The sequence below is a fragment of the Pyrus communis genome, chromosome 16, assembly GCF_041283825.1.
Source record: "Pyrus communis isolate YQ-2024b chromosome 16, ASM4128382v1, whole genome shotgun sequence".
NCBI classification, from domain to species: Eukaryota; Viridiplantae; Streptophyta; class Magnoliopsida; order Rosales; family Rosaceae; genus Pyrus; species Pyrus communis.
In genome coordinates, this window is record NC_142580.1 from 6,111,700 (window position 1) to 6,126,899 (window position 15,200).

At 35.9% G+C, this 15,200-nt stretch overlaps 1 protein-coding gene across 1 annotated transcript; it reads right to left on the minus strand.

Annotated features, from left to right (window-relative positions):
* Positions 1 to 6,463: 6,463 nt before the first annotated feature.
* On the minus strand, positions 6,464 to 10,397 carry LOC137733032 (protein terminal ear1 homolog). The gene is made up of 5 exons (XM_068472258.2): positions 9,395 to 10,397; positions 8,551 to 9,223; positions 8,319 to 8,462; positions 7,494 to 7,635; positions 6,464 to 7,292 (listed from the first exon to the last, which is right to left on the minus strand). Exons 1-5 carry the CDS (start codon positions 10,125 to 10,127, stop codon positions 6,963 to 6,965), a joined length of 2,022 nt encoding a protein of 673 aa, XP_068328359.2. The 5' UTR covers positions 10,128 to 10,397; the 3' UTR covers positions 6,464 to 6,962.
* Positions 10,398 to 15,200: the final 4,803 nt, after the last annotated feature.

The following is a 15,200-nucleotide window of genomic DNA, read 5'->3' on the forward strand; positions in this document are numbered from 1 at the left end:
TAATGAGAATTTTTCATGTGCAAGTTTCCATTGAGCCAGTATATGGGTGCCTAAATGAAATCTCTAGGAATAAAATTGTAACCTTTATTTTGGTTGATATAATGATTTTGTATCCATAAATGGAATCGAAATTGTTTTATTATGTAGGTTGGAGGTAAATAGATCTGTAGAAAATGAAATGTCTAAAATACTTTTGAATTTAACATTTCTTCAACAGAAAGGTGAAGTGAGACCAAAGGAGTTAAAAATGCCAATTTCAGAAGGTAAAGTGAGAGAAAATCAATTTCAAAAGATAAATTGAGACTAAATGACATTTCCAAAGACATTTCAATTAATAAGCCCTAATCTTAACAATTACTATAAATAACAAAACCAAATTCCAAAATTAGCCCGATAAAGATATATGCTTATCAATTTTTGTATAGGGAAGTATTATTGGCACTCTAAAAATTTCATTTTACACTCTTCACAAGTGTATTTTTCTTTCTAAATATAGAAAGTTTGGAGTGTAGAATAAGAATTTTGGAGTGTCAATAACAATTCCTTTTGTATATACACAACCATTTACTAGAATTGTGTTGTATGAGATAACCCAAAGAACTACCAATCCGAGTTGCATTTTAGCAGATGGTGCTGCTATGGTTGGCCACGAACTCGCTTTGGGAAAAAACGTATTAATAGCATATATGCCATGGGAAGGTTACAATTCTGAAAATGCGGTATTCATTAGTAAGCGTCTGGTATATGGAGATATTTATATTTCTTTTCATATACGGAAATATGAAATTCAGACTTATGTGACAAACAACAACTCTAAAGAATCACTAACAAAATACTGCATCTAGAAGCCCATTTACTCTGCAATTTAGACAAAAATGGAATTGTAACATCCCACATCGCCCAGGGGAGTGATCCTTAAATGTATAATACCATCCCTACCTAGCACGAGGCCTTTTGGGAGCTCACTGGCTTCGGGTTCCATGGGAACTCCGAAGTTAAGCGAGTAGCGCACGAGAGCATTCCCATGATGGGTGACTCATCGGGAAGTTCTCGTGTGAGTTTCCAGAAACAAAATCGTGAGGGTGTGGTCGGGGCCCAAAGCGGACAATATCGTGCTACGATGGTGGAGCGGGCCCGGGAAGTGATCCACCCCGGGCCGGGATGTGACAAATTGGTATCAAAGCCTAACCCTGACCGCTTGTGTGCCGACGAGGACGTTGGGCCCCTGAGGGGGGGTGGATTGTAACATCCCACATCGCCCAAGGCAGTGATCCTTAAATGTATATTCTCATCCCTACTTAGCACGAGGTCTTTTGGGAACTCACTGGCTTCGGGTTCCATGGGAACTCCGAAGTTAAGCGAGTAGCACACGAGAGCATTCCTAGGATAGGTGACCCATCGGGAAGTTCTCGTGTGAGTTCCCAGAAACAAAACCGTGAGGGCGTGGTCGGGGCCTAAAGCGGATAATATCGTGCTACTGTGGTAGAGCGGGCCCGGGAAGTGATCCACTCCTGGGCGGGATGTGACAGAATTGTATACAATTAAAAATACAAATACCTTTTTAGGAAGAAATCAAACTCCGCTTTTGTATTGATCTTGTATTGGTTTTTATTTTCATGTTTTTTCATGTCCGATCCCATATAATCTTCTTCAACATCTTTTTCTTGGTTTGAAAGCACTGATTTAAGATCTGCTTGGCCAGTGAATTATTTTTCTCCTTGATTTCAGTTTTCTAATTCAAGAGATTTTTTTTTCATTCGACGCTATTGATATAAAAAGATTTTTTTTTTTTTTTTTTTTATGTTTCCAGTGATGCTTTTGTTTTCACTAGCATTTGTTTATATTAGAATTAAAAAGTAGTAATTTAATTGGTATAACATAAAATAAAATCAAACATAATTGCTCAGGACAACATTTTTATGCCTATAGCACCTCTATATTCTCGTGTCATGTAAGTTAATTCTTCTCAATTTAAGCTCTACGATAATCCAATTTAATTGAAGATTTTCTCAACCGATCAAGTTCTAAATTGTAGTAAAATTTGAATCTCTAAACAATGATGGTAAAAGTACGCGAAGGCATGATGGTGGTGCGACTGTTGTATAAATTTGTCTTGCACGGCTAAGTGAGTGAATCGGTCAAAGGTGTCAGCATGTTGACGCAAACAATACGAGGTTGAGTTGGGCCCAAAGGCACAGCGAGATTTACACAATCCGCCACCACATATGCCCGCGAGTACCACTCTACTGTACATACGATCGGATTCATTATTCAAACCGGGACGTGGGGAACATCAGGGGCTCCACGTGTCAAATCCCCAGAGCATCACTTGAAGATTATGGCAGCCTTGGCAGGAGCCGGACAATTAACAAGTGACCCACAATAGATACAAGACGTGACATTAAATGGGTCCTCTCCGGAACCAAAGGACTTTCAAAACCTGACCGTTCAATTTTAATTTCAATATTTTTATTCATTCATCCATTAAAACTCAAACGGTTCAAAATTCTTCCTTTAAAAATTTTTGAGCTCGGAATATTATGATCTATTTGGTATTCTACTTAAATTTTTTTATTATTTTTTAAAACATTTTTTTGTAAATTAAAAAATTTGATTGATTTGCGATTTTTAAATTTTAAATCTTATGATTTAAATTAGGTAAAAAATCTTAAAAGCAGAGGTCAGGATATGGAGAAAGAGGACAGAGGAGGAAGAAAGTAATAGATGATTGAAAGAAAGACAAAGAAGAAAGAGGATCCGACGAGATAGAAAGGAAGATGAGTGAGAGAATGAACAGAGAGAATGAAGAAAGCAGATTAGAGGAGTGATGAAAAAGGTTAAAAAAAAAAAAGATAAAAAAGGAAAGAGAGATAGATTTGGAGTGAGGGGAGAAGGGAAAGAAAATAAATAAGTAAGTTTAAGTTTAAAAATTCTAAAAACTCACTTTTTATGTTTTTAGAGAATATATTATATTTTTGAGTTACTCTTGAGTTCAATTTTTTAAAATAGTTCTACCAAACAAGTTTTTAAGGCCTAAAATTTCAAAAATATTTTTAAATTTAAAAAATTAAATTCAAGTAGAGTATCAAACAGTCCCTTAAAATTCGGTGAGGATCTCGGTATCCATAGCCTACCCTGCAAGTGCAGAAAGAACTGTGTGAAAGTTATAACAGGGTAGGGGAGGAGAAATGTCTAATGGTCCGATGGGTGTGCTTCTAGAGAATGCATATGGATTGGAGGGATGCTACTGTAATTCTAACTCAGACCTTTTCCTCGTAAATTTTCTGTTCTTCTATTTATTCTGCAGTATTGTATAATATTCAAAACGGCCTATTATCCGGTTCGTCTTTTATAGATCAATTTTTTAAAAAAAAATTAACTAAATTATAACTATTTAACTATTCAACTAACACTGCCAAACTTTCATTTTTTGACTTAATAATATGTTACTAAGTAATTTCATATTTAACTAATTTTTAATAGTTTTGTTTTCTTTTGTTTTTTTGTTTCTTTGATAAAACATCGACACTACGAATGAAATTTTATTAATACCGAAAAAAAAATTACACTTAGTTATGTAGGATATAAACCTAAATCCTCATAATACAAGAAAAATGAATAAAAAAAATGAAAAAGAAGGGACATAAACTTTACTATTCTAGAAACACAAACAATTAAAATACAAGGAAAAGAGGGGGAGGACATGAAACCTAACTCTTCTAAAACCAACAGTCTAAACCTGCAGAACAAATTAAGCAACATCACAAGGTGAAGAAAAAAACAAGAAAGTGAGTCAAACCCTTATATGCAAATTAATTTGTAAAGCGATAATCAGGAAAGTCAGCATAGTTTGAAAACAAAACAGTACGAGACGCAGACGGAGGGAATCATGTCATACTAAAGTTGGTGAAGACAAGCACATGTTAGCAAAAATATATGCAAAAAGCGTAAAAAATCATCTTCCGAATACGGTCTAAATAAATAAATCATTGTGTACGAAGAGGGAAAAAAAGATCAAAATTAGTCGATTGAAACTAATTTTTGATAGTTCATTGTGCAGGTTGCTATTATGCAACTAGAGTACACTTGAAAATTTTCTTGAAAGGCTAGCTTTCAGTAATGCAATGACGTCGATGAGATAGAAATTATAAAGTGAAGGGCATTAGGGTTAGGAGGGCCTGGCACTCTGCAACCCTAACTGGTACGGATCATTGAGGGTCAAAGGCTCTACAGCCACTTAAATATATGGCTTTTTAGCATGTACTGAGATTTTCATAACACATTATTTTGATATTTAAGATTAAAAATCAATAAAAATTGTATCTGAGATTATCTACTATCCATTATTTTAGTCATTCTGTTAAAAACTCGGTTAAGTGTCTCGGAGCTCTTAGCCGGAAGTTCGGGCAAATTTTAAAGCTTTGTAACTCGTTTCTTAACCAAATTCAACCCATAATATATCAAAATAAAGATAGGAATGTGTAGAACAAGATTATACCTATTTGGAAGCCTAATGATTGTCAGAGATGGCCAGAAAATAGCCTAAAATGTGACTGGTCTGCAGTAAAATTGGAAAACTCGTCAGAAACTGGGTAAACTTTAAACGTTCATAACTTCTTCAATACTCAACGAAATCAAGTGATTCAAAAACAAAAATCATACTTCTCAACGAGACGAAGAGAATAGTACCTTTCTTAACAGATAATTCGCCATATTTTGGACGGAAAATGACTCGAAAGTGGCTAACTCGAGATCAAGATAGTCACTTTCGAATCGTTTTCCGGCCAAACCACGGCGATTTAACTGTCTAGAAAGGTACCATGCTCTTTGTCTCGTCAAGAAGTATGATTTTCGTTTTGAATCGCTCGATTTCGTTGAATATTGAAGAAATATATTGCCATATCACCCAACTTTCCTATCATCGGATTCGAATTACCTGTCACCAACTTGACGAGCAAGCCCCTCTCTCTCCCTCTGCGCAGATAACAGAGCCAACCTCCACAAGCGATGGCAAAAGAGGGACTCAGCAGCTTACTTTTGTAAGCTATATATTTAGCAAAATTTAGTTGGTTTTTGTTCAAACACTTTAGGAGAAGAATTACATGGTAATGATACGAGAGGACATATATACTAAATATTTTTATATTATTGACACAAAATGCTACAATTAATGTAATGATATATGAGGTCGTTCTTTACACTTTAGGGTTGTGATACTGGTTGGATTCAGTGATTAATTATTTGCAATAAGATATGTAATCTCTGCGGTTTCTCTATCTTTTCCCTTTAAACTTGCAGACATGCATGCATACTCCTGGGTTCCGCAGGACAGTCACAGACGCGATCGTCAGTGTTATCGACCCCATCGTTTAACTTTTATTCCTGAAAGTACTATTTCTTTCTTCTCAAATCTTCTTATTATGGAAACAACGAACGAACCAATAATAATAATACCTTCGCCCTAATCCTAAAGCAATAAAAATGAAGTTTTACAAAAAATAAATGCCTACTTTTACTTATAAATACATAATTATATGCAAAATAAAATGAAACATAGATTATAAAGTAATAGAACACCTTAAAAAAATGGTGAACAAACATACAATTAGTGTTCATCTAAGTATTAAACAAATCTCTTATAATTTCTTGAAAAAATAAAATACGAAATAATTTTTTTATATTTTCTGTCTAAATAATAGTTGTGAAATAGGTAAGTCTAGACAGACTAAGCTGACGTCTAAATATGCTTGATTATCATTTCTTAATTTTTAAATTCCTAAAGGTTGACAAACTTGGCATGAATTTTAAGAACAATGTCAAAACTGATGTATCGGATATACTGGCGTTTAAACAGTTAGACTAAAATAAACTAGCTACTATATATATATATAGACACACACACACATATCAAGAGGATGAAAAGTTACGGACAATTATAAATGTTCAAACCACTTGAATATTTTTTTTCTGAACAATTATAAATTCTGTAGCATAAGAAGAAAGAAGAAAATACATTAAATCTTCTAAATTAGCAAATCAATAAAGAACAATACTTAGTTACTTAAAAATGTGTAAATACTCATACTTAAAATTCTTAGTGTTTTAATCGTAGAGATTTGTTCTATAATCATAACCGTTCATATTATAAATCACATTGTAGAGATTATCTGTGCAAAACTTAAATTAAAACTAAAATTATTTAATCAATATATTAGCAAATACATAAATGGTGCAATAAAGTTCATTTATTTTTAAATAGTTTGATAACTAAACGATTTTAATTTTAATTGATTTATTACAAAGGCAATATGTACATAATAATTTATAATATGAACTGTTCTGATTATAAACACAAAATTCTATAAATTAACAATGAACAATTTTGAAAAATTTTGAAGTAAGTTTCTACTCATAATTGAGTAGTCAAATATCGGTCAACAATAAATGGAGAAGAACGAAGAAATTACACACTAAAATTAATACTGCATATAATTTAGAAAATTAAGAAATAAACATTAGGCCTTACATTTTTGGTGGTACAAACTTCACACTGGTCAAACTTGAAAGAACCAAAAACACAAAAACAAAAAACAAGAGAAAGAGAGTAATTACTAATTAATGGAAATGACGGGCACGGGTCAAGTCAGCTGCTAAACCTGATGAGAATGACAGGATAAGGAGAGGGGCAGATGGAGAGGGAGAGAGAGAGAGAGAGAGATCAGCTATGACTTATAAGTAGAGGTAGGGCGGGCAGGCTCGGAGCTCAACGATAACTCGCGGAGGGTGGTGGTCGGGAGCAGAAGCTAAGACCTAGAGGAGCAGCGGCGGGTAGCCATCACATCTATCAATGAGGTTCGATATATACTGCTGCAGACTGACGAGACTGATACAACACGGCGGTGGAGGTCGCTTTTAGTAAGCCTTTTGATTTCTTCCTTATTAGCTAAGGAGATGGTGGTTGTCTAGCTGCATCGTTCGTCATCATCGTCAGCCACGATGCCGGCGTTCCGGTTGCTGTCCTCGTCCGTATCACACGCGGACAGAGGCGCGTCGTGATCAATATCGTGATGGTGAGGTGGCGGGAGCAGGAGAGCAATGGAGGAGCTGGAGGAGGAAGAAGTGGTGGTGGAGCAGTGGGCTTTATTATTATTCTGGGCGCCAACGCCAACAATGGGAAGTGGTTCGGTCAGTTGCTTCCCGTCCCGAGGCGGGGAAAACACCACTGGCAGGTAGTGCTCCATCTCGCACGGGAACTTCGAGTTCTTGAAATGCTCCTTCAACGCCTCCAATCCCTTCATTCAAAGTTAATCCATATTTCATTAAAATTAATAATCCTTTAATATATTAATTAATTAAAAAACACTGTTGAAATTGAGTCTTTCCTGCTTCCGCAACAAGTGGATAATCGTAATTTGTAGCAAGTTATCATTCGTTAAAAAATAAAAATAAAAAAAATTAACAAACAATGTTGATTAAATTTAATTAGTAGGTACCTGAACTCGAGCGTATGTGACTTCGCATATTTTCCTGGAATTGAAAACCTCCCAATGTTGATGGTGAAAGGCCTTGTACAGCCTCCATGTTGCCTCCGGGGATGTCATGTTCACGAATCCATATCCCACATTGCACTTGTTACTGTGTTTCCCACAAACAAATAACACCACTCACATAAGATCTCAATGCACGAATTTGATATGTTAGAAATGTGTACAAAAAAGAGTGTAAACGGAGATACACGTACAAAGATTCGTGGTGTGAAAATATAACTGCGTGTTATTATCAACCTATTCACGGCCGTTCTACACGCAAAAATTTACTAAATATTTACAAGCTAATAACACATAACACCCTAAGCACGTAACATATCAACCTTGTGTATTTCGAACATTGTATCGTGTGCATTTTGCCTTATAACCAATTGTATCGTGTGTATTTCGCTTAAGTATTTTTATACCTAACTTATTATACAATTAACTAATATAACCGGCAATTAACTTACAAAACTCAATGAATGAAATGATGAATACAAAATAACGACGACTTATCAATCGAAATCTATAGACAAACTCGCATATTTTGATCGTTGCAGAAATTAAAACTTACAAAATCGCTACTCTTAACCACATTTGTACCGCCTCTAATAGAGAAAAGCCCCTAACACATGTGGACTCTACTTCTGTAAGCGGTACAAATGTGGTAAATGTAGAATTACTTTATATTTTCATCATTTTATTGCAGCCAATCCCCTATTTTTCATGAAGAAATGCAAATAATAACAATAAATAGATTAAAAGAAAAAGATGGGAAAATGGAAATACTTGAAATCAATGGGAAGATAAACGAAATCGTAGGAGGAGAAGGGCTGCTTTTCATCATCACCACCACCATGATCGCCGTCGCTAATAATCTGCTCATTGCAGTGAATACAGTGGTTGTCCAGCATGTTCAACAGCAGCTTCTGACTGCCACAATCCACCACCACCAAATCCACAATTCCAACATTAACACAAGAAAAAATTATGAATTGCACTTCAAATTTTGATACGATACCTGTACTTATTGGGTATGTTCTTGATCATGACGGTGGTTCTGGTTTCTCCGCTGGTGGATTCCGATATAGCTTCTTCTTTTATTAAAAATTTTGAATCGAACTTCTTCGCTTGTCTTCCCTTCTTCCCCCGACTGCTCCTCGGCTGCTTCGGACTCGTTACAATGGCCTGCAGGCTCTCCGAGTTCTCGCAACTCATTTTCTTCGAAGACGAACACCTCTTCTCTTGAATTCCATCCAAATTTAAACCCGCCATTTTAGATTCAACATTGTTTCTGCTAATTACTATTCCCTTGCTGCTGCTAGAATTATTTGATCTATTACTATTCCTACTCGACGAAAACTGCACTTGTGATGAGGATGTACACAAACGAGGCGGCGGAGTCGCCAAGCTAAAACTGTTGGAGCGCCTAGTGAATTTCACGGCCGATTCCGCCGGCTGCGGCGGTCCAATGGCATTCTGAGGCGAGAGTAGAGTGGGGGCAGTGTGAGCCACCGCATTCAAGTATTTCCTACTGTGACCGCCAGGCCGACTAAATTCAATCACAACTGATTTTCCGTTGATTTCTTTGCCGTTCATTTCGTCGAGAGCTCTCGCTGCGTCTCGGACGTCGAAGAACTCGATGAACTTTTGGTGCCTTTTCGAAGGCGTCTCTCTCAATTCCTTTACAGCACCTGATAAAATTACAAAATTGAAATAAAATCCAGGTCCCATGTGCTCCCCCATTGGTCATGAAAAGCGTAGGACAAAGACGCATGAGACCTACCCCTTAATTATCCCCACAACCACAAATATCCGAAAAAATAAAGACGAGAAAATACAAATTAATATGATGGGAATGTTACCAAAAGCTTGGAATATATCTTTGAGAGAGGAGGTGGTGACGGCCGGGTCCAAATTGAAAATGACGATTGTGCCCTGGTTGTGGCCGTCCGGGACGGCGTTCAAGGCCGGAATGACGAACTGGGCCCACACGGCCTGCCCGGCGATGAGCCCGCGACCCGGAGGAAACGGAAGCGGGAAAATAGAAAGTGGCAGAGCTGATGTAGCCGTCGCGAACGACAAGGCGGCGTAGTGGTTGCGAATCCTGTCTTCCAGCTGCATGTGCTGCTGCCGAATCTCGCGCAACGCCCTCTCTGCATGCCTGAGATCGTAGAAGTGGACGGTCACGATCCCGTCGCACGCCCTGTCCATCTGCACCCACCTCACCTCCCCAAACCCCTCCATCTCCCTCCTCACCGTCCCCTCGCTGACGTCACTCGGCACTCCGTTCAAAAGCACTGCCCTCGTCGCCGCCGCTGTCGGAGGCGGCAACGGTGCGCAAACAGTAGCCGCCGCGCTAACGTATGTGGCCGGTGCGGAGAACGACGCGTACGGGACAACTTCGCTGATTGGCGGTGGTGGGTAGGGATAGTAAACCTGGTGGGGAGACGGAGAAAGTGGCAGGAGTTGTGGCAGCGGCGGAGGAGGCCCAAAAATGGGTATTTGGTTGGGGTGCCGATTTGGGTTACTGGGTCTGAACTCTTGGGCTCCGGGGTCCAGATTTCCCGGAAAACGTAGAGAGCCGGTATCTGCCATGTGGTGGATGGTGCCGGAAAACCACTAAGCAAGTAAGGAGACGAGTGGTTTTCCGGTCAATAAAGACTGGGAGATATGAGTTGGTTATCTGTTCCTCTGGTCAAATTCCATGCTTATCTTACCGAGTAATAGTAATAGTACATCTCTCTCTCTCTCTCTCCCCTCTCTGTCTCTATCTCTCTCTGGAAAATGGTACTGAGATTTTAAGTCTGGGTAGCTATAGTCGAAAGAAAAGCAGGCAAAGGACAGATCACAGATGGCCTTGGGCTTGCCTTTTTTCCTTTTCCACTACTTTCTTTATCATACCAAAGTGGCTAAAAATGTACTTTTATCCATCTATACAAACCTTTGAATTACCATACTACCCCGGCCTATACAGATTTTAGTACTCTACCGTGGGACAGAGTTAATTCGTTGGGGGTGATGGGGTAATTGAGTCCCTGTAAACGATGAGAATGAACGTGGGCCGTACACGTGGATGACAGGACGAATGCAGTGTTTCATGATGCGCGATTGAAGGCGATGGGAGCCTATGGTGGGAAAGGACAAGTAAATAAGCTGTGACACAAAAGAGGGATTTCCAAAAGAGGTACTTGGATTCAGTCCAAAAAATTCAGCTGGTCAATTTCATTTAATTTTGGGTAATTTCTATTTTATTACCTCAAGTTTTACTAAAATCTCACTTTATTATACTTACATTTTTTCATTTCACTTGCATATTTAAAGTTTTATTTTTATGCTATTTTGATACTTCCGTTAACTGATGACATGGTAAAATATCGGTCCACTCATCTCGCTTTACTACTGGTCAATACCGTGAAATTCGCACTTTGCAACCTTTAATATTTTTTTCAATACTTGAGAGTAGTAAAGTAAGAATTTGTAGACTAAGATTATGCCACATTATCAGCTAATAGAAAATTTAAGAGGTGGGCTAGTACTTAGTAGAGGTATCAAAGTGGTAGAAAAATCAAACTTTAAGTATGAAAGTGAGACAAAAAAAATTAAGTATAGTAAAGTGCGATTGTGGCGAAACTTGAGGGTAGTTAGTGTGAATTGCCACTTTAATTTTTAAGAATAAAATTATATTTTACCACCTTAACTTTAGGTCATGTAATAAACTCATACCCCAACTTTTTAACATTATATGACATACCTCAACTTAGGAATTCGTCGTAGTGTCAAACCTCGTTTAAATTTTCTATCAATTTGACTATTAAATGATGACGTGACAGGATGCGGGGCCCAGTTCTCGTTCAAGTGGATTTAAATTTTTTTACTAAATATTAATAAACTAAAATTTTATTTTATTTTGATAAAATTAAAATTAATTAAAAGAAATGTAGAAGAAGAATGACGAGAAGGATAAGGGGGACGAAAAAAAAATGGAACAAAAGAGGAAGAAGGATAAAAATTATGCCCTATTTTTCTACAAGTTTATAGCTACTTGAATTACCATTTTTGAAAAAAAATAATTAAATTGCTGTCATATAGTATTGGGAGTTTAGGGCGTATCTGAAAAGAAGAAGAATTAATAGTTAAATATGTGAGTCAAAGAAACAATGAGAGATTATAATAGATAGGATGGTCCTGCAAGCGTATCCATGCAATATGGGAAACAGGGAAAGCTTTTTACTTGCTTGGTTCAAGAATATCCGCTGTGTGTTGCCTAATTATTATTTCCAATTCTTTTTATTTGTACCGGATATGTTTAATCATCGTTAAGAGAGAAGAAAAAGAGGGATTTTCTGAAATAAAACCCAGTCCGGGGAGGGGGAGGTGTCTGTGGGAACTGGGAAGGGGAAAGGACTCGGAGGAGGAAAGGAGAGGAAATGAGAGAAAATGAGAGAGCCGCTGGCCCTTCAACCGGAAGCCAGCGGTGCTTGCAAAAGCTGCTAGGGTTTTTTCCGGAGAGCGTTTCTAGAGAGAGTATTTCAAAAGTGAATTAACTAAGGATTAAGTTTTGTACCGGATATGTATAATCATCATTTTAGGAAAGGGATTCTTTCCGGATCTCTTCCACCTAATCACCTAATCCGGATATTTGAAATTTGATCTAACGAATAAAGCTATCATAACTTCTAAACACCTAATCACCTAATCCGGATATTTGAAATTTGATCTAACGAATAAAGTTATCATAACTTTTAAAGAAGTCCCTTGTTTGTAACCTTTTGATCAAATTTCAAAAGTCCAGATTGATTGATTAAGTAGATTTGGTGTAAGGGATCCAGATATGATCCCTTTCCATCATTTTATTCCTACATCTATACAGTTTGGTTGATGTCTGCAAGCAAGAGGGTGCATGCGGTAGTCAATTCCAGTTTGTAAGATTATATTCACACACCCTAAATTATTTCTCCTATACCCTTTTAATTTTTTTAATATTTTTTATACACCACTAACATTTGATAAAAAAATATTAAAAAATTAAACAAATATAAAAATAATAATTTAAGGTACGTGAATATAATCTCCCTTCTAGTTTTTCCAAGGCTATCTTAGTTTTCTAGTGTTTGAGCTTGATTGTGCCGGTTTGTTGTGCTTAAATTTAGTGACACGTGATGATATTAACTAATGATTTTTTATTAGTTGATGGAATCCTGTTATATGATTATACGATTTCAAAGTATATGGCTTGGGACATCATGGGCCTTGAAAAATAGCACTTTTAATTTGGATCTTTTTATTATTTTATTTTTTGTCGAATTAATTTGGATCTTCTTCATTAAGCTCTTCATCATGCATTGAACTGTATTTTTTTTTTATCACATTTTTAAGAAATTATTTCTATAAAAAAATTATTCATCAAATAGACGACTATTATTTTTTAGTTAAATTATTAGAATAATCACAACATTAACTAAACTTTTTAAGAACATGCTAAAATTTGAAAGTGTTTTTGAAAGCAATTGCAAGAAAATCACCTCTGACATTAATATTTATCATAAAAAATAGTCTCAAATGAGCTCTTAAAGCTCAAATGTTATCAAAGTAACATTTTTCTCCGCCCATATGCCTATTTTTAAGGGAGTTTTAATGAAATACTTCCGGTACAGTTCACTTTTAATGAAAAATCATATTTTTACCTTTTCCTGGTACTATTCACTACATCTTTATTTGTCATTTTTCATTAAAACTAGAGTTTTTTTGGATTTTTCGTTAGTTTTCTTCAATCGCAACAAGACAAGCTCAAATTTCGAATCGCTTCCATGAATCCACCCAACTTAGGCCATATCCAATGAAGACGGCTAAAGGTCTAAAAGTTAAAAAATTGCTTGATTTTCTCAAAAAATATCTTCAACTAATGACTGTATTATAATTCCATAGAGCCCACTAGACCATTATTGGCTAAAAGGGCATCATGCTGGTCAAGTGTAGCCCCCCTTAGTCCTTTTTTAGCGCTCAACTCCTCTATTGTAATAATTAATTCAAATTTAATGACTAGATTTGAAAACATTCAATGGTAGTTTAATTAAATTAGAGAAGTGTTATTGGCACTCCAAAAATCTTATTCTACACTCCTCACAAGTGTATTTTTCTTTCATAATATAGAAAGTTTGGAGTCGAAAATGAGATTTTTAGAGTGCTAATAACAATTCTCTTAAATTAACCAATAAGTTTAAAGTACAAACTTTAAAACTAATCAATTATTTAGAGATTATGTTTAACCCCTTCAATTAAAAATGATAGATATTGAAGATGATATATGAATATAACATGATACTATTTATTTTAAAAATAATTTTTTACAAAATTATAATTATGAACATAATTATATTTAATTTTTTCGATTGAAGATCACCTTCCATCCTTACTTTCGAGACATGAGTAAAATATGATGAACACGAACAAAGATTGTGCAAATGTAGTGCTAGTATACAGTAGTCAAGAGCAGCACACGTGCGCCGGAGTTTCCACTTTTCAGTTATGGGGTCCAAACATGAGATGAGACTACCAATGCCAATGCCCTCGATGCTTTGCATGCTCTTGTCTCCCTCTCTCATATTTTCAAATAATAATTATGGTACTATATGGTGACTTAGACACTAGTGGTTTGTTTTTTTAAATAAAAGACATGCATCGGAAATAAGTGCAAACAATTCGATACGGTCTTATTTATTTACTATTTACTGCCTCTCCTCGTTATGGTCCATCTCCATTATTTACTCCTACTCAATCTTTGAGCTTGGTAAAACCTGCAGTTTATAATATTGTACAACTATATCGGATATATTCCAGCACAATGGACCACTAATGTAAGTATGGTAATTTTAGTCAAAGAAATATTATGGAGATTTTCTTAAAAGTAGGACTTTTTATGAATTTTTTGTCATCTCATAATTTAACGTCAATTCTCTTTTAATGCTCATGAAGTGACAGAGAGTCAATAGAGAGTTTAACTTTTAAAAGATGCTGCTTAGCATTTCTCTTTTAATTATATGATTACTTTGTTATTTATGTGTCAAAAGCTGTCTTGGAACATCTCCAAAAGAATTATCAAAATTGTCATATAGATACGCAAAAATAATAATAAAAAATAAAAAAACCAGTAAATTCTCTCCATCTGAGTCTTCAATCGCTAAGTCAATTGAAGGCAAACCTTGCAAGTGGCCCTTTACCACAACGGTGGAAAGGTGTCGAGCCCTTATATGACAAGTTCAAACCTCGTTGGTGGCTAATATAACATATAATCTAACAAAATCTATCGTTTGATAAATGTTGTGATGCAATATATAATTTTTTTTAATAGATGTGATGCACTATATAATAAATGTTGTGTGTTCCAAGTATTTGAATGATTATCTCAATAATTAGACCCCACAAAGAGATGAAAATTTTGTAGAATGACATTATTATTTAACATATCGAATGAAGCAAAAAATTGTACAAAATGTCAAATTGCGATATAAGGCATCAAATATCATTTTGCTTTTTTAAATTTGATCTCTTTTGAAGATGCTCTTAAGTACCAAAAACCGTGATCACACAATACCACTTGCCAGTTATTTTCTCCTCCTATACACTCATGTCCATTATTTTCGATAATTCTTCTCATTCGAATGACAGAAA